The sequence below is a fragment of the Herpailurus yagouaroundi genome, unplaced genomic scaffold, assembly GCF_014898765.1.
Source record: "Herpailurus yagouaroundi ecotype Mexico unplaced genomic scaffold, PumYag 77, whole genome shotgun sequence".
Lineage (NCBI taxonomy): Eukaryota > Metazoa > Chordata > Mammalia > Carnivora > Felidae > Herpailurus > Herpailurus yagouaroundi.
The window spans coordinates 48,509,655-48,529,101 of NW_024412388.1; the positions used below are offsets into that span (position 1 = coordinate 48,509,655).

The 19,447-nt window shown below is 41.9% G+C and overlaps 1 protein-coding gene across 11 annotated transcripts in view; it reads left to right on the plus strand.

Moving 5' to 3' along the window:
* FGGY (FGGY carbohydrate kinase domain containing) overlaps positions 1-19,447 on the plus strand; it is a 427,457-nt gene that overhangs the window by 63,639 nt on the left and 344,371 nt on the right. For all 11 annotated transcript variants that reach the window (XM_040470413.1, XM_040470412.1, XM_040470410.1 and 8 more), the window contains one exon: positions 11,550-11,638. In XM_040470413.1, coding sequence (XP_040326347.1) covers positions 11,550-11,638 — 89 coding nt within the window. The remainder of the gene's footprint in view (positions 1-11,549; positions 11,639-19,447) is intronic.

Below are 19,447 nucleotides of genomic sequence, written 5' to 3' on the forward strand. Positions count from 1 at the left end.
CCTCCCTTCCTTCCTTCCTTCCTTCCTTCCTTCCTTCCTTCCTTCCTTCCTTCCTTCTCTTGTGCTTTCTCCTGCTCTGTCTCAGACATGGCAAAGTGGTCCTCCTGTCTCCTCTCTCCTCCAGACTTCCCACGTGGCGTTCTGTCCTAACCTTTCTAAAACTGTATTCACAAACCACCCCCACCCAGGGCTGATGGTAGCTCCCATTCTTCCCTGACCTGAGTGTGTAATACAAATTCAGATTTCTTTTTACTGTACTTCAACATACATCACTCAGGCTAAACTTCTCAGGATTCCTTTTCCGTGGCCAGGGATATATATAGCTGATCCTTCTCCTGAACTTTTCTCAGCCAGTTGTGCTGGCTGGACCACCGTCCTCCCCCATCTCCCGTGATCTTTGCCTTCCCTCCATACTGAGGTCAGACACTCCTCCCACATAACACCTTTCCCTTGGCTGCTTGCCCACAGCCGTCTCTTTCTATCATGACTATGCAGCATCCTTAGTTTGTAACAGGCATTGTCAAACTTGAATTATTCTATACTATTTATACACCTGCTGAGGGTTCACATGCAGACCCTTTGCTTCACCTACTCAATAATCAATGTGAGGATCGGATCCAGCATATGCCTGACTTTTCATGCAGGGTCCTAGCACACCTGACCACAAACCAGGGCTGATGGACAGATTGTAGCATGGCCAATAAATACTTCATTTGAGAAATAATTATTTCATGTGCACTGTAGGGATACAGCTGAGTAAACAATGGGCCTCCCCTTAAAGGAGCAAATAGTCTTGTTGGAGAGACAGGCTCCCACATAATTTGAGAAGAGTAAGGAATGTAGAAGAAACAAATAGTTACTGGGGATGTGCCAGGATGAGCACATTAATATGTATAAACTCACTGAGTTGAATCCTACTGACAGTACTAGAGTTAAACATTGCTGTAGATGAACATGAGACCCATAGATATTAGGTGACTCTTGGCCAGAAGTAACACAAGTTTTGGTAGAAGAACCAAAGTTTGAACCAAGATGTGTCAGTCCCTGAAGTTCCTGCTCCTTACTGAAGATGGATACGGGTCGTGCTGTTGACATTCTAATAATGAGAACAGTCATTTAGGAAGTACTTACTATGTGCCAGATGCTTTAAACACTTCACAGACATTGGCTCATTTGTTCCCTCATCAACTTTATGGTGGAGGTGGTGTTACTGTTCACTCTAATTATTATGGGACAAGGGAGTGGAAGTGAAGAGTATTTAGCTTTCCCAAAGCCCCATGGCTATGAAGTATTAGAGCCAGGATCTGCACCCCTGCTGTCTGGCTTGTGGGAAGAGGCAGCAGAATGTTCAGGGGCACCTCCGTGTAGAACAGCATATTGCAATTTTTAGAACTGCCAATGCATCAGTCCATTTGGAGAATCAGGGGTGGTGAGGGTGCTGAGAGGTGAAGGTGTTGAGAGGTGAGGCTAAAGAGGGAGCTGGAGCCGGGTCACAAAAATCAGAGAGTGTTCAGGGCCCTCTCCAACAACCCTTCACCAAAGATGCAAGAGATGTTCTTTGGAAGGGATGTTTTCTGTGGTGTTGAGCTATTCAGCATCCACTATAAGAAAGAGGCTATGAAGTTGTGCTCTTTTTCTACTAGTTGAATTGTGAAGGGATTTCTCTGTTGTGGACCTCGTCTGTGCCCTGTAGGAAATGACAGTGGCACTCTGTAACAGGAAGGATATATATGACCAAATAAAGCCCAAAGAAATGCCAAATGGAATGGTAAAGCACACTGCCCTTTATGGTTTGGGGATAGGTAAAGTTTGGGTTGAAGGAAATTTGGGGAAGAAAGAGGAGGGGGCATTCCTGTCAGCCAGCCTGGACCTGTTACCAGCTTGTCCTCAGGTGTCCTGGTGCACTGGACTTTTGACGGAGTGCTGTTCCGGTCTCAGCCCCCTTTCCAATGGTGCTTGGCAGCCATTCAACATGGTGTTGCACTGACCCAGGAGTCCAAGCCAGGAAGTGAATGAATCCATTTTCCAATTAAAATGAAACTTCTCCAAAGACCTGCTAACCCCAAGAAGAGAAATTTATGTTCCTGGCATTCTGGCTTGGCTAGAATGTCTCTGCTCCTAAGTCAGATGGTGAAAAGCCATTAACTTGAATGAGGAAAGAGAAACTGGGACAGTTCTTATTCACAACCTCATTCATTTATCCATTCATTCCTTATTCCCATTTCCACAAACTCCTATTTAGTTTGTACATCTCTGCTCATTTATTTTTTCATCCATTCTGCTAACATTATTCATCATCTATGTATCAGATACTATCCTAGGACCTAGGAATAGAGAGATTGAAAAAAACATAGTCCCCCTCCCTTCCCCCTTAGAGCTTTCAGTGTAGTGAGGGAGACAAACACATGAATGGATAGGATGGGAAGAGCCATGATAGGCATATTCACAGGGTACTAAGAGGGCATAGCCTGGGAGCACCTTACTCAGCTTCGGGGAATCAGAAGATTTTGTGGAGTGGATACTATCTGCGTTGAGTCCTAAATGATGAGTCCATGTTGGCCAGGTTGAAGAGGGGTGGGTATTCCAGATAGGCTACACTATGAATGAAGATATAATGGTAAGAAAAAGCACATAATATGTGGGTGATTCTAATATAGTATCTCAGAGTGATCAGAGATGAAGCTGGTAAGACGTGGATTGTATATGCCATGTTAATGAATTTATTTTTAACTCCAAAGGTAGTAGAAAACTTTGAAGGACACAAGTATATTAGATTGAAAGCTCCCTGTCGGTGGTAGCTCTTATTGTTTGTTCCTTTCCTAGCATTGGGCACAGTACTTGACATGTAGAGGATACCATATAAATACTTATTGAATGAATGGATGAATGAGTTATTTATATAGTTAAATGTACATGTTAAATAGGCTATTTTTTTTTTTAATTTTTATTTTACAGAGAGCATGAGTGGGGGAGAGGGACAGAGGGAGAAAGAGAATTTTTTTTTTTAATGTTTATTTATTTTTGAAAGAGAGAGACAGCATGAGGCAGGGAGAATCAGGGAGAAAGGGAGACACAGAACCTGAAGCAGGCTCCAGGCTCCAAGCTATCAGCACAGAGCCTGACATGGGGCTCGAACTCACTGCAATTCATGACCTGAGCCGAAGTCTGATGCTTAGCCAACTGAGCCACCCAGGTGCCCCATGAAAGAGAGAGAGAGTCATAAGCAGGCTCCATGCTTAGCACGGAGCCGGGTGTGGGGCTCAATCCCACAACCCTGAGGTCATGACCTGAGCTGAAATCAAAAGTTGGATGCTCAACTGACTGAGTCACCCAGGTGCCCCGTACATAGACTATTGTATTCTAATTGGCTGTGTAGGTGGTGGAATTGAAAGGGGGTAGGATTTGAAAGCATTAGGGTGGAAACAAACCACCTCAAAATTTAATGGAGGATAAAACTAACCATTTATTTACTCCATAATTATGCAGGTTGCTGATTTGGGATGAGCTAAGATAAATGATTTTTCTGGTCTCCACTCTTGATTCAAGAGTAGAGTAGATTTCCGGGGTAGGGTTTCCTGATCTTGGCTTTGCTCAGCTCTTCAGCATGGCTGGAGCCTTAGCACAGGTGGTTCAAGTAGGAGAAGTTCCCTCTTACTCAGCCTTTTTGATCTACTGAGGTCTTCAACTGAGTGGATGAGGCCACATTGGGGAGGGCAATCTGCTTTACTCAGTTGACCGGTTCCAATGTTAATTTCATCCAGAAACACCCTCTCAGATACACTCAAAATAATGTTTGGCCAAATGTCCTTGTGTTCTCTCATTGTCCAGCAGGCCGGGCTGAGCTGCCTCACCTGGCAGCACTATATTCCAAGAAGACAAAAGCAAGGTGTTTTGAAGCCCATGTTCAAAAGTAGCCCAGTGGCACCTTTGCTCCATTCCAGTGGTCAAAGCAAATTGTAAGGCAAGACCAAGTGAAGTGGTGTAGAAAGAGATTCACCTTGTGATGAGAAGAGCTGCAGGGCTATATTGCAAAGGGCATTCATACAGGGAAGGGAAGAATTGTGGCAACTTCTAGAGTATGCCATAGGTATGATAGCAGTAATCTGGGCAATGGAATGTGATGGACTGAAAAAGGATAATGATGATACGAGGTAGTCTGATGGTTAATTTTATGTGTCCACTTGACTGGGCATCAAAGTGCCCAGACATTTGGTAAAACGTTATTTTGAATGAATGATGTTCCTTTTTTTTTTTTGTTCCTTTTGGTTGGGGTGTGTGTGTGTGTATAAATAAATAAATATATCCTTTTGGTTCTCTTTGTCTGGAGAACCCTAATACTAATAAGAGGTGGAGACCTCATCATGAATTAATTGGGAGTTTAAATGATATGGATGATTGGATGTATGCAATGAGAGAGAAGGAGAAGTGGAAGATGACCATTTGGGTAAGTGTATCAGCTGACAAAGAAATCAAGGGGCAGGAAAACATTTTGGGAAAAATAACAGATTCTTTCTTGCACATGTTGCATTAGAGGTGCAATGGAACATCCAGAAGGCATGTCTCAGAGGAGAGCATGGGGTTTGAGATTTGGCAAATCAGTCATTCAATTTGTAAGTTAGTTGGAATGGTAGGAGTAATTGAGATTGCCCAGGCAGCATGTGAGTAGTAAGAAGAGCATTTGAGTGAGGGAGGAACTCTGGGGAGTGTCCACACTTAAAGGGCAACTAAGGAAAAGGTACTCAAGATGGAAAAGCAATGAGAAGGTCATGAAAGGATCTAGAATGAGGTATTAGTTAAGGCCTCCTCACCTCTTCACTTGTCCAGATCTTCTGCTTTCTTTCATGTCTGTTCCAACACCTTCTTACCCATTCCAAAGCCTTCTCTTCATATTAGGACTCCCTCCTTTGCTCCCTCCTGTAGACAGTACCACCCACAAGGAATTGTGTTCTCTATCACCGTAGCATCTCTCCTCCTGGTGCTTTTGCGTTTTATTAATGCTTTAGGGAGGTGGGCACCTGAACTAGCACTGGGCTGGTCATTAGAGATCTCCATTTTAGTTTGTCTTACACTTATCTGTGTGTGACCTTAGGACAGTGTGCTCCCTTCCTGGGTTTTAGTTTCTCAACTTTCAAGGTGAGGTTGATAATTTCTTGCCCTCCCTGCCCTGCAGAATTATACAGAGCAGATGAGATCATGCATGTCAAAGTGCTTTGAAAAACATGGAACTCTGTGGCAGTAATTGGAATGAAACTTGTTGACTTCTCAGGCACTCTACGTTATTTCATTTGTTTCTCACAACATGTTTGGAGATAGATGCTAGTAATACGGCTCTTGTGGAAACTGGGACTTAGAGAATTAATTTGCCTAAAGCTACACAGCTGGGAAGTGGCAAGGCCAATAATCACACTCAGGTCTGCCTGATGTTCTCAGAGCCCATATTCCACAGCCTTGTCTTCCTAATGCGTGTGGTGGTGTCACATCCCTGGCAAAGTCAGCTTTACTAAATATGATCAGTTTTCATGAAAATGAGCATGTTTTTTAATGGTTGGGAAATCAACACTAGTGTGGGTTGTTAAGTTTGCCTTTTTGTACAGTAGTTGAGCCTTAGGACAGATGGTGGGGGAGGATGCATATAAATCTAGTTCTTAAGAATGAAATAGTTGAAATTATACAATGGATTTATTTCGTTTCACAAGTAAATTCTATGATGGTACAGTTAAATAAATCCTTCTCTAATGGGGACAGTCCGGCCAATTCAGACTTTTGTTCCTTGGGTTTCGTTCTCAGTAGTGGCACAGATACTTATTCTACTTGACCTCTAGGCTTCCCCTCAAATCTCTTCCCCATGAAGCTTTTCTGGCAACCCTAACCCCAAAGCCTTTTCCCTTCTCTGAACCATGTCTGTGATTACTCATTAGAGGCAAATATATGGCCACACACAAAATATTATGATAAAGTTATGAGGCTGACTCACCAAACCTGAGTATCAGGCTCATTACATTATTGTCATACATCATCTTATTAATTACCTTTTCCGTTGTGCACATCTTCCTGTAGCTCTGCTCTAATTTTCTTTTGAAAGGTCTTGATTTGAAATTTCTTTATACCTTCTGAAACTTTTTGCATTTTTTTTTTTCCATGTATGAGCTGGCTTTTGCCCTCCGAGAGTTTGTCATTTTGAGGTGGATTTAGGCATGTGTATATATAATTGGGCTACGATGAGGGACTGGAGGGATTCGCTGAAAGGGTGACATTTGAGTTGCATATGGATCAAAAGTAGAAATTTGGTTGTGGGAGAAGGTGGGGAAGTCAATCAAAGTAGAGGCCTGGAAATGGAGAGGAGCATGATGCATTTGGGCAAAGTGAAGGCAATGAGGTGAGTACCGGGTGGAGCATGCTAGGAGATGAGCCCAGAAGGATTCATCATCATAATGGCCAGGTTGGAGCCAGGGTGTTGAGTGTCCTGAGAGCCATGCCAAGGAATTCAGTGTGATTCGAGGCCAGGAGGAGCTGTCGGGCCATTTTAAACAAGGGAATGTAATGGTAAGTTTTCAGTTTTTAGCAAGATGCCTCTAGTAGCACAAACATCTCAGCGTATCTGCCTGTCTGACTTGAAATAGGTCCGGTGTTTGGTCTTTTTCTTTGTGGACGGGAGGTTCAAACACACAATTGTTTCATTCATTCTGGGAGGTTTCTGGTTGGGGATTATGACCCACTCCATGTTTTCAGCATCACTTTTCTCTTAAGAATGACACTGGGGATTACGTTTTCTCTTTCTTCTCTGGCCTATCAGCCTGTGCCCTAATTTGGAGTCGTGAAGGTAGAAGGAGGATAAGATGTTGCTTTCTCATGGGTAGTTATGCTAGAAAACAACATCATGAGTGCTTGGGCTCTTCAGGAAGGATCATTTGCTGGGTGGGGAATCTTCAGAAGGTATAAAGAAATTTCAAATCAAGACCTTTCAAAAGAAAATTAGAGCAGAGCTAGAGGAAGATGTGCGCAATGGAAAAGGTAATTAATAAGATGATGTATGACAATAATGTAATGAGCCTGATACCCAGGTTTGGTGAGTCAGCCTCATAACTTTATCATAAAAAGGGGAATCTCTCTTTTTGTTTTTTTGTTTTTTTTTCCACTGCACACAGCAGATAGCCTAGACAGAATCCTTGTGGAATTAACAACAAAATACTTTTGAGTTGCTCATCTCTACCTTCTCATGCCACTTCTAGGCCCTGATGTCTCCTGACATACGCTGAGGGACCTGGTTTATGTCCCCTATTAGTTCTTTCAACATCGAGCATCCAGGGGATACCTCGCTGCCTCCCTGGACATGACAGAGAGAGGGCATGGGAGAAATTCCCATCTCTATGCCCTGAGGCTGTCAGGGCGGCCGCTGCCTGGCTCTGAATCTTGGATGTACAGCTCTGCCTCCACCCTCTGCTGAGCCCCGCCACTGTGTGCGCATTGAGTTGTAACTTCCCCCCCCCCCAAGAAATGCTGTGGTTTCATGAAGTTATGGGTGATTAAAAAAAGGAAAAAGTTGTTCTCTTTGGTTGCTTTCAAGCCTGGGGGATTGCTGAGCTCAAAACGATCGTTATTGGAACACAGAAGCCTTTAGGGCTGAGTCCTGTACCCCAGATCACAGCTGATTTCTTTTCTTTCTTGAAAAGACTCGTTTTTGTTAGTTGCTTGGTAACTGGAGGATAGGCTGAACTCGTTCCGCACAGAGAGCTTTGAGTGTGAACTGGCTTCAGCTGTCACATGATGAGATAGGGCTGAAGTTGGTGTGTGTTGAGGGCCTGCTCTGTGCTCTGTTTCTGGTACACCATCTGTGCGTGGAAGGTGTTATTAGGAAGTTAAGTGAGCTGCTTGGGATTGGAAGTGACCTCTCTGAAAATTTTTATTTTTTTAATGTTTATTTTTGAGAGAGAGGGAGAGAGAGAGAGGCGCGGGGGGGGGGGGAGGGGCAGAGAGTTGGGGGCACAGAGGATCTATCTGCTGATGGCGCAAAGCCTGATGTGGGGCTTGAACTCCTGAACTGGGAGATCATGACCTGAGCCGAAGTCAGTTGCTTAACTGATTGAGCCACCCAGGCACCCTTGAAAAATTTTAAATTGTGTACAGAAATGTGTTGGAAAGGGCTTTTGTTTTTTTCTTCTGTAAAGAATGGCTGTAGCTTCCATTATGAATCTCCCCAAAGGCCAAACCCCACATCTCTGATGGGTCTGGGAGCCTCAGAGTGGTGACTGTGACATAGGAGAAGAAAGGAGCACTCAGTTCAGAGCTACAAGTCCCATGTCACTTTGGCGTAAGCCCTGTCTGAAACTGTTTGTACATCCTTAGTATGAGACTGCCGTATATTCGCCTACACACCTCTGAACCGCCCTGAGAATCACATGAGATGAGGCATGCGGGGGCTGTTTGTGAGCTGTGGACAAATATAGGAGTGCAATCACGGTGTCTTCATGCAGGCCCAATGGTTACAAAAATAGAAGTAATTCAGGAAGATTGAGGCCCTCAGCTGGGACCATGTACGGGAGAGTGGGATGGAAAGAGAGATTTTCCCACAGAACTGGATTAAAAATCCATCCATGGGGCTACATGCTCTTGGCCCATCTGGCATTTGATGACAAAGCACTTGTGAATCATGTAGCTCAACATAAAAACAGCATGAGATCGTCACAGATAGTCTGCCAGCATCTCAAAGTAAGAGATCAGGCTTTAGGCGACATTCCCTCTCATCCTGGCAAACTCTGCCCTCTTCTTTTTGTGGTTGTTGTTGTTGTTGTTGTTGTTGTTGATGTTTACATTTATTTATTTTGAGAGAGAGAGAGAGAGAGAGAGAGGCAGAGAATCTCAAGCAGGCTCCGCCCTGTCAGCACAGAGCCCAACGCTGGGCTCCATCTCACCAACTGTGAGATGGTGCCCTGAGCCGAAATCAAGAGTTGGACCCTTAACCGACTGAGCCACCCAGGTGCCCTTGCCTTCTGTTTTCTGGCTAATCTCCAGACTGCTTTTGTAGAGGAAGCGGGGACTGCTGGTCTCTGTTCCTCCAAGACCATGCCTATTCTTAAGGATACCTCATACCTCTAATTAGATGCTTCTGGCTTCTCATCCTATAGAGAGAGGTTGGACTGGGGTATGTGGCTTTGGTAGATGAAGCTGGCATGGTTTCAAGAAGAAATGGTGTTCCCTGGCTGCCTCATGCCTCCTGCCTGCAGCGTGTCTCTTTTTTTGGCAAGAAGCTTCAAGTTCTCTTGGAGACATTTGCTTGGGTCCCATTGTCCACAGTGGATGTCCCTGTGGCTCCAGGCTGAAAGCTCTCATTGTGCAGAGTCTTTAATGACCCTATATGAGATCTAACAGAAGCAGTTGTTTTTGGAGTTTAGGAACATTGTTCGGCTTTGGCTTGAAGCACTGGGTGTTGCTGCCGTGGTTTAGTGGTTCATTTCTGGTGACTGGCCTTGGATTTCTGGAGCCCATAGAAGGAGGCTGCGTTTTCTCTTTCTCCCTAGAAACTGATCACTGAAACCACAAAGCACATGGAAAGAGATTTTGGGGACTGCCCCGAAGGCATCCAAGTCGTTTGACTCACACAGTTTCAGACTACCATTTTCTGACTGTGACCTATCAGGGTATGAAGATACTACTAAGGCACAGCAGTGTTAGGCACATTCGGTCAGCTTTAAGTTTCACTTTGTTTACCGTTAACGTGTATGGGCGTTCAAAGAGCTTAGCCCTTCCTAAATGTAAGCTTTCACCCCAGTGCTTTGGAATTTAAAACAAATAAACAACAACAGTAATAGGAAATTGGCTTCATGCTGCCATTTACATCTGAACCCTTTTGATGTTACTGTCATTTTAATGGGACCCTGTACCTGGGATTATACTCAGTTTCTCTGTTGTGCACAGATAGTCCATATAGTAGTGATAGGGAAGGAGGAAGTAGGAACTCAGAGAATTTGAGGGCAAAGGTAGATAAAGGCCAGTAATATGTCTGTAAAGTAGTCGTAATAATACTCAGAACTTTCCCTCATTCTAAGGAGATAACGCACGCGGAATCCACTTCTAAACTCTGAAGCATTACTCACATGAGAGAGATTCGAAGGTAAAAATGAGCAGTTTGTCTAGTTGTTCAACAAATATTTATTGAGTGTCCACTGTGTGTCACCCTCTAGCGGACAGTGGAATACGTCTCTTTGGGAACTTCTTCATCATGGCCCCCTGGTTCCCCCAAGAGCCCTGTATACTTATGATACATTCCTTTTAGTTGTAGCCACTTGGGAAGGAAATAATTGAAACCAGGACTTGGAGAGTTGCCTAGATGGTAGGAAACCTTTCTTGCTACCGCTTCTGTCTGCTTTACTCTTCTCTTTGTGAAGTTCTGCTTCTCTAGGTACTTGGCAGAAAAGGGCCACTTCGAGTTTCCAAGTTTATCTCCCCTTCAGTTCTATTCATAGGCAGAAGTGAAATGACTCCATTTGGATCCTTAGTCTAAATTCATGGGAGAAGGAATCTGATTGGCTCACATGTCTGTGGCTCACATGTCAGAAGGAATCTGATTAGGTCACATGTCCATCCCTGGTCCAGTTAAGTGTGTAATAAGCAGATTGGAAGCAGGTGGTTTCTACCTCACAGCTAACTGTCCAGTCCTAGGTAGGGGGAGGAGAGGAGAAGGTTGTGGGATATATCATAGTGCATGAAAGGGACTAGGCTCTTTGACATTGTAGAGCTTATAATCTGGTGGGAAAGAAAGATAGCACGCAAATAATTGTGGGATGGTATGGGTTGTAGGAGAGTCAGACCCACCCTGAGTAGGAGATCCTGGAAGGCTTCTCCGAGGAAGGGTGGATAGGGTTAACCAAAGGGCAGGCGACTTGGGTCCTGGGAAGCCACAGGGGGGTAGTTGAGGAATTCCAGACGGAGGTGGCAGAGGAAAGAAAAAGCCCAGTGGCAAGAAAAATTCTGACCACATTGGCACTGCGGAAGAGACTGGAAGAAACAAATGTTTGGGTATCTTGTAAGAATACCTTGGTCCTGTGCCATTCTCATTGGCTTAGACTGGAAGTTCTTTGAAGGCAGGTACCAACTTTCTTATTGCCTTTGGAACCTGTTGGTGTGGGGAGAATTTTACATGGCAGGACACATTCTCTTCCATGGGGTAGTTTCTTAGGGTGGTTTTCTTCCCAACTTAAAACTGTTCAGCTTTGAAATCTTACTGGATGCCTTGAAGTGTATCCTGTGGCCCTTCACGAGGAAGATAGATTGCATTCCCCCACAGAGTGTGCATCTTCTCCCTCTGGGTTGGCCAAGGGGATAAAAGGGAGATGATGGCCATTTGGGGAAGGATCAATAATTGCCAATTTTTCTTTCCTCTATAGGTACTACTTTTCTACCATCCCTGCCCCCTGGCCCCCAGCCCCTGAACAGATGTTTTCTTGGACATTGTTGGCTATGCTTTTGTTTTGAAAAATTTGAAACATTATTGAAAGAGGGGAGGGGTAGAAAAAAAGCCCATAATTGATTCTAATATGTATTTAATTTGGCAGAACTTAAGAGAGACTTGCTGGGATAAGGCGGGACATTTCTTTGATCTCCCAGACTTCTTATCGTGGAAGGCAACAGGTGTCACAGCACGGTATGTTAATTACAAGTTGGATTTTATTTGCGCTCATCCATTCTCGGGTGTCTGTATATATATTGCTTTCTTAACTCGCTTTGACTGGACGTACTATTTGTACATCTGCATGTGATTTTACATACTTGAAACATCTTGAATCCATCTTCCACGTCCACTGCACATGCCCAAACACCATTGTTCCCATGCAGCCTGGAATGTTGGTATCCAAGGTGAAGACCATTCATTAAAATTGGACACATTTGAAGGAGACATGAACAGTTCGTCATGAAATGTGACTGTTTTTCTAAAGGTGCCTTTTACATGGTGAATAAAAGAAAAATATTTTTTTTGGCTCCTAAAATGAAGGCAAGCGATCTGTTTTTCAAGGAAGTTGATTTTAACTGGATAGGCCCTAAAATTGAGGCAAAAGATAGGTTTTTCAAGGAAGTTGATTTTAACTAGATGGGTGTGTTGTTTTTTATAGTAATATACCTGAATCACTGCAGAATGTAGAGGTCTGTATGTTGAAGTCACAATATTTTTCCGTAAATTATGAATATTATAAATAAGTATGTGCTACATGGCAGAGACAATTTAAAAAATAGTGTAAAGTAGCAGCCTGCTGTAATTAACAGTGTGTGTGTGTGTGTGTGTGTGTGTGTGTGTGTGTGTGTGTGTGTGTATTTAACAGAGACAGGTTGGACATGAAATCACAAAGTATGCAAGTCTATTGTCATCCTGGCCTCAGATTTCAGGAGATACATACGGAGGGGCAGTAGGGCAGGGTGGCAGATGGGTTTTCTTACCTTGAAAATAATTTAGAAAATTTATGTTCAACAAATCTGTGAGGAAGGGGATCATTCTCCGAGGACAGATAAACTATGTATATATATTGTGTGTGTGTGTGTGTGTGTGTATATTATATGTATATATATATCATATATATATACATATATATACACTATATATTATATATACTATATAATATAGTGTATATATTATATTTATATTATATATATACTATATAAGCTATATATATAGATAAATATATACTAAATATATATAGATAAATCTATATATACTAAATATATATAGGTAAATATGTACTGAATATATATAGATAAATATATATATACTATATATATATACTAATATATATAGATACATATATATATATATACTATATAACTATAGATAAACTATATCTATATATATCTATATCTATATATTTAGAGAGAGGCAGGTGTTGAATCTTAAAGTCAGCTCCTTCAGGGAAGGCTAATCGTCCCCATTTTCTTTTTTATTCAAAGTCAAGAGAAGCTGGGACTATGAGTGCCATTTTCTTGTGCTCTTCCTGTCTAGCTCACTTTGTATGATTTAGAACTTTTCTTATAGAGAGTTGATAAGAGTTCAGCATTAGGGGCTTCCAGAAAGGAGATAGTAGAGGACATGTTTCGCAGGCACATCATTCTTCATCCTTTGCACACCTCAGGTACTTAACCCTGTCTGGGGGAGCAGGCTCTTGGGGATTGGTGTGAACTTTACCCCCAGAAGGCACAATTGAGTCACTGTTACACTGCAGTCACCAGCGGGGATGTCAGTGTGTGGATTTTAAGATCTCATCTGGGGCATTCCTCTTTTGGTGTGACATTAATTGTCAGAAGTTATTTCTGGAAGGACCTTTCTCCAGGCTTTTTTCCTACCTTTGTGCAGTAGTGAAAGAAGTATTTCCATCATTTTAGCCAAATGGACCTATTAGTTAAAAGAGTGCTAATAGTGGGGGTGTTGGAAATACCCCATTGGCCTGCAAAATTTGGGGACTCAAAAATAGAACTACACATAGAGGAGAACCTTGCTGTCCTCTTTTTCCTTGAGTGTTATTCAACCCAGGGCATTGACTTCTTCCCTGGTTCTTTCTGATGGTGCTGGATAGTCTACACTCCCATTTCCTGGTCTCTGATGCCATAGTTAAGACCCCAAGGAGAGGACTTCTTGAAGCTGACTCTGGCTCAGATTTAGATGACATGCATACCCACTGTGGAGTCACAGTGTGATTTGTGGTTCTACATTCTGCCAGACAGGAGTTGTGTGACCTTGGGCGTGTCCTTTCCTTCTTTGAACCGTACTCTCCTTATGTTTAACATGGGGATCAGGATACCTATCTTGAAAACTTGTTGAGAGGATCCTGTTAAAGCAGTCTTTCCGAACTAGCCTGAGTATAGGAATCAGCTGAATCATTTTTCCAAAGCACAGTTCCTCAGGGCTTCCAGTTTTAAGCATATCTCACCTGGGATGTCTGGGAATTTATATGTTAAACAAGTGCCCCAGATGGTTATATATGATTAGGTAATTTTGGACAACAATGCTTAACAGAATATACATGAAAGTGATAGATGACACTAAGGTGCTTCACACCTGTGAGGGAATGAAAGTATTAAAAACAGTTAAAGGACTTGGTAAATTTCAAATGGAGAACTTCTTGGCCCATCAGAATGTTCTCGGGGGCTTCTGTCCCCACCCACAACAGTCTGAAACCCTCAGGAAGCAGAAAGGTTAATGCTCAGAAATGATTTATTGGCTGTCCAGTTATCCCTGCCATTTTTTAAAAATTGACTGTGACACCCATGAGTCATTCTCTTTTGATTACTACAAATTTGCAACTCTCTCTTCCTCCCCCCACCCTTGCCCCGTACTTATGAGTACCTTCAGAGATCTCCTGTCCAGTTTCCCTCTCCTAGAGCAGGGCCTGTGGACCTTGGGCACCAGGGATTGAGTTTCTCTTGTGAGGTGGTTGCCCTCCCCCTGGAACCCCCGTTTCTTATACCTGTCTCTCCTGTTCATTCCTCAGTCTTTCAGCTCCTCCTCCCTTCTCTGTTTCAGCCTGTGCACTATTAGGATGAATCAAGTAAGCCCTCTGAGGTCTCTCGATTGTAGAATTGGGACAGTGACAACAGTCCGTGGGATTATTGTTTGGGCTGACTAAGGTCACAGAAGAACTTCCAGTGCAGTGCTGAGAAATGTTTTGAAGGAATTAGCTATTTTATTTAGTTCCCTTTCTCTATCGATTTTGGCAGGAAGTCTTTGCATTAAGTGTCTGGCATAGTGGAAAGAGGGAAATCCTTGTAGTCAGGCTGACCTGGGTTCAGTGTCTCCACTGTGTACTGTCTGCAAGAACATGGAGTGAATTGTTCCCCCCACTGAGCCTCCGGTCCTCATCCGGATGTGTCGTCTTAGGATTATTGGGGGAGTTAGAGGTACTGTGGACAACATGTGTGGTACACAGTATTTCAACACTGCATGGTTCTTTTAATGGAAAAATCCCCATCCTCTGTCCCCTCTTCTTGAATAAGGAAGATGAAGGTCTGGGTTTGAATGTGCCAATGCCAAAAAACTTTGGGGAGTGAAACATGAACTTGGCATCCTCTGGGCCAAGGAGAGGCTCAGATTTGGTGTTTATTTGGCTCTTAATGTGATTGTTCTGGGAGACTTTGGGGAAATGAGTGCCAGAAAGACCAGAGGGTATTTTTTTTTCTTTCTTTCTTTTTATTATTCTAGTGGAGTCAAGGCTAAAAAGTGATCAGATTTCACCTTGTCTTAAAGCTTTCAGACTTGTTTTTGGCAGTGACGCTGTGTAAGAAGTCCTCCCCCTCCTCCTCCTCTTCCCCTATCAGATTTTGTCCTCTCCTTTCTGCCCTCCCGCCTTTAGTTATTGTTCTCATCCCCCTAAATGTGGTAGCGACTCTTGTTTATCTGGGTCACTGAGAAAATCACCACCTGGCTTGGGATTAATTTATAACTCAGCTCCATCATATGAATGCAAATACTGATAGCTGTTTTTGTTAGTATTAATAATACTATCATTATCATTTTCAGGTGCCTTCTCTCTGTCTGTGCTAGGCATATTAACAAATGTGAACCCCATTAGTCCTCATGACCCTTAGTTAAAGCAGATGGTGTTCGCACCATTTTGCAGTTGAAAAACTGAAGCCAGATGCTTTAGCAATTTGCCCCATTCTAACCCATGAGTGGGTAACTATCCAGAATTTTGGTGATATGAGAAATGGGAAGTCAGAAATTTGAACAATGTAATTTTTTATAATCAGACAAAAACATATTCACATATATAAATCTTCCCTCTAAAGAGATTTGAGCCACCTGGGTGGCTCAGTTGGTTAATCATCTGACTCTTGATTTCAGCTCAGGCCATGATCTCACTCGTGAGTTGGAGCTTGGGATTCTCTCTCTCCCTCTCTCTCTCCCCCTTCCCGACTCATACTCTTTCTCTCTCTCTGTCAAAAATAAATAAACTTTAAAGAAGTCACCGTGCACAGCCCACATTTAAGGAGTAGGGAGTTATGCCTCACCTCCTTGAGGGCAGAGTATCTACAAACATTATTTTGAGTCATTCTGTATGTGAGATGTGTCTATTTTCAATTCACTTGTTTTTATTTCTTTGGACTGAGAGAAATTAACGGTCAGACTCTTTAAAAGTACAAGAGACACATTGGTAAGTTTGCCTTAGAATTTACATGTTAGAATTTCTGAGACTTTTCAATGGCATATGAGAAAAGAGGGCTGATGGCTAAAATCTCAGGTTGGTTTTCCCCTTAGCTTTCTTTATGTGAAATGTTTATTTCCCTTCTCTTTCCTCTCTGCTGCAGTGTATAGTTCTGTGTAAGTTGTCCATGAATATTCTGTCTTCTAGTTTAAAGAGGTGAATTTATGATTTTGAGAAACTATATTCCCTTTTAAAATAACAATTATTTTCCTGATTTGCATGGTTCTCTGTTTTGAGTTTGTAGGAGATATTATTGTACTGTTAATTTTTTAATGGTTATTTACTGATCTGTCAAGAGAAGATTATGGTCAGATTGATTATTGATCCCGATCTGTAGCCATTTTCTGATATAATTTCAAGGGTTTCAAAAATAGTATCATTATTTAGACTTTACTGTGTGTTTTTTAATTGTAAATCTACTTTGTACAATTTACTTTTCATATATTATTCTATCTTCTATATCAATAAATACTATCTGAAAACATATTTTTGATACCTGTATTATATTCTGTCCTATGTCGGTATAATGTCTGTGTCAGTTTTGCCAAGTTTTGGGGATTAAAATGGTGTCTTATTTTAATTTTTGGCTGTTAAATGCAGTTAGTTTTCCATATATATTTCAACCACTGGTTTTATTAATTTATGTCAGTGGCAGTTATTAATTATGTCTATTAGTATTACATATGTCAGTTGCTCATATTGGATTTTTTTGGTGTTTTCTTAAATATTGGTGAGAACTCTATGTCATTGATCAAAAGCATTGAATTTTTGTTTTGGTATTTTTCCCTACATATTATTTTTGAAAAAAAAAACAAAACAAAAAACAACCCAAAAATTGAGGGAATGGTATACTGAACACCGTATCTTTACCTACATTCCTCAACATTTTGTTCCATTTGTATCTCTTGCTCTGTCTCTAATGTGTTTATTTTGCTGAGCCATTTGTAAATGAATTGTAGACATCATCTGCTTCCTCCTCAATTATGCCGCGTGATCACATAAGAGACCTGACAGTCTCCTATGTAACCACACTGCCATTATTTCACTTAGGACAATTAACATTAATCTTCATTATTTGAATTCCTAACAGGTATCCCTGTTGTTAAGGGTTCAAAGAGTAACTCACTCTTGGTTGCCACTGGGGTTCTGACTCATAGAGACTACATAAAAAGCATATTAGCTAAGTGAAGAATGAAAACCTACCTCATTATTTTAGAAAATGACACTTTAACCTCTAATATGTAGAGAGCTTCTGGCATACTGGATGGAAAATGCAGCCCAGAAGTGCGACTGAACCAGCATCTTCATGTTCAGGTGTATGGGGGGAGGAAGACCGGATATGTCCAGCAGAGCTCAAGTAATAGAGTCAGCAAGATGGATGTAGACCCTGAATGTTCAGGTGTGCTACCCTGAATGTTCAGGTGTGCTTACCTGAAGCCAAAGCATGCTAGTTGCACCTGGGCATAGAAAGGGAAGGAGTGCATTTGATGTTGTTCTATGCATGACTCCTCACCTATCTTTCACACAGTCACCCTTAAAACATGGCTTAATATATCCCAGTCTGTCACCAATCAGATGAGCCCTTGCCCCTTTGGAGGAAATTAAGTAAAGGGGGTGAGGTGCAAAATCAGCTGTGGTTCTTCTGGTGCTGCTCTGAGTGGAGCCAGCAGGCTGGGTGGCAGCTGCCTCCTCCCTGGGGGCTGAGACAGCAGCTTGGTGGGAAGAAGGGAGAAACTTCCGCTATTGTATCTGCCTCTGGTAACATACCTGCAGTCCACATCCCTTCCGTAGTACTTCACTTCCTGATTGCCTTTTGCAGTTGCATATATAAGACTTGATTTTTAAAAAATAAACCAACAAACAGCTTTGCTGAGATGTAATTCACACGTTATGTAAGTCACTAAAAACAGGTCAGTGCTTTTGATAGATAACATTATTAATTTTTGTGAATTGTAGTAAAGAATATATGTAGCAGGAAACTTACCATTTTAACCATTTTGAAGAGTACAGTTCACTAGCGATAATTACATTCATGGTATTGAAGAACCATTACCACTGTTCATTTTCAAACTTACCCATCTCCCCAAACAGAAAACTCCATAGCCTTTAAACCATAACTCCCCATACCTCCCTTCCCCCAGCTCCTGGTTACCTCTAATCTGCTTTCTGTCTCTATGAATTTGTTTATTCTAGATACCTCATGTAAGTAGGGTCATACAGCATTTGTTCTTTTGTGGCTGGCTTATTTTACTTAGCATTATGTTTTCAAGATTCATCCATGTTGGGGCACCTGAGTGGCTCAGTCGGTTAAGTGTCTGACTCTTCATCTTGGCTCAGGTCCTGATCTCACGGTTTATGAGATTGAGCCCTGTGTCGGGCTCTGTGCTGACAGTGAGGAGCCCACTTGGGATTCTTTCTCTCCCTCTCTCTCTCTCTCTGCCCCTCCCCTGGTTACTCATGTGTGTGTGCTTTCTCTCTCAATACAAACAAACTTAAAAAAAAAAAGATGCATCCATGTTTTAGCATGTGTCGTAATTTCCTTTTTATGGCTAAAGGATACTGCATTGTAGGCATATACTGCATTTTGCTTTTCCGTTCATCTTTTGATGGACCCAAGATGAGCAGTTGGGTTGTTTCTTCCTTTTGGCTATTGTGAATAATGCAATCAACATTGAAGTATGAGTATCCGTTTGAGTCTCTGCATTCGTTTCTTGTGGGAATATACCTAGGAGTAAAATTGCTGGGTCAGATGGTTATTCTGCATGTAGCTTTCTGAGGAACTGCCAGATTTCTCCATTTTCCATTCCACCAGTAATGTATGAGGATGCTCATTTTTCTACCTCTTCACCAACACTTCATTTCCTTCTTAATTTCTTTTTTTTTTATTATAGCTATCCTTATAACTATAAACTCTTGTTGTGATTTAAGACTTGATTTTTTTAATGTTAGAAATCTGAATGAAAGTAAAATTGATTGAACCTAGATCATGGTAGAGGTAACATTTTTTGACCAGACCTTGGTTGAAACTGGATAAGGATTCTCTAGAAGTATCATAAAATGAAAGAGTTCTGGGGAAAAAAAGATCACACTTGCTCTTGACGTGATGAATGCTAAGGCTCTTTGACTAGCATTGTTTTAGTGTTGTATTGAAGGATGAGTTCCAGAACAATGTTTCTAGGTTCTAGGAAGAACAATTCCATCATCCTCTCACATCAACTGCTTTTTTCTTTTCTTTTCTTTTCTTTTCTTTTCTTTTCTTTTCTTTTCTT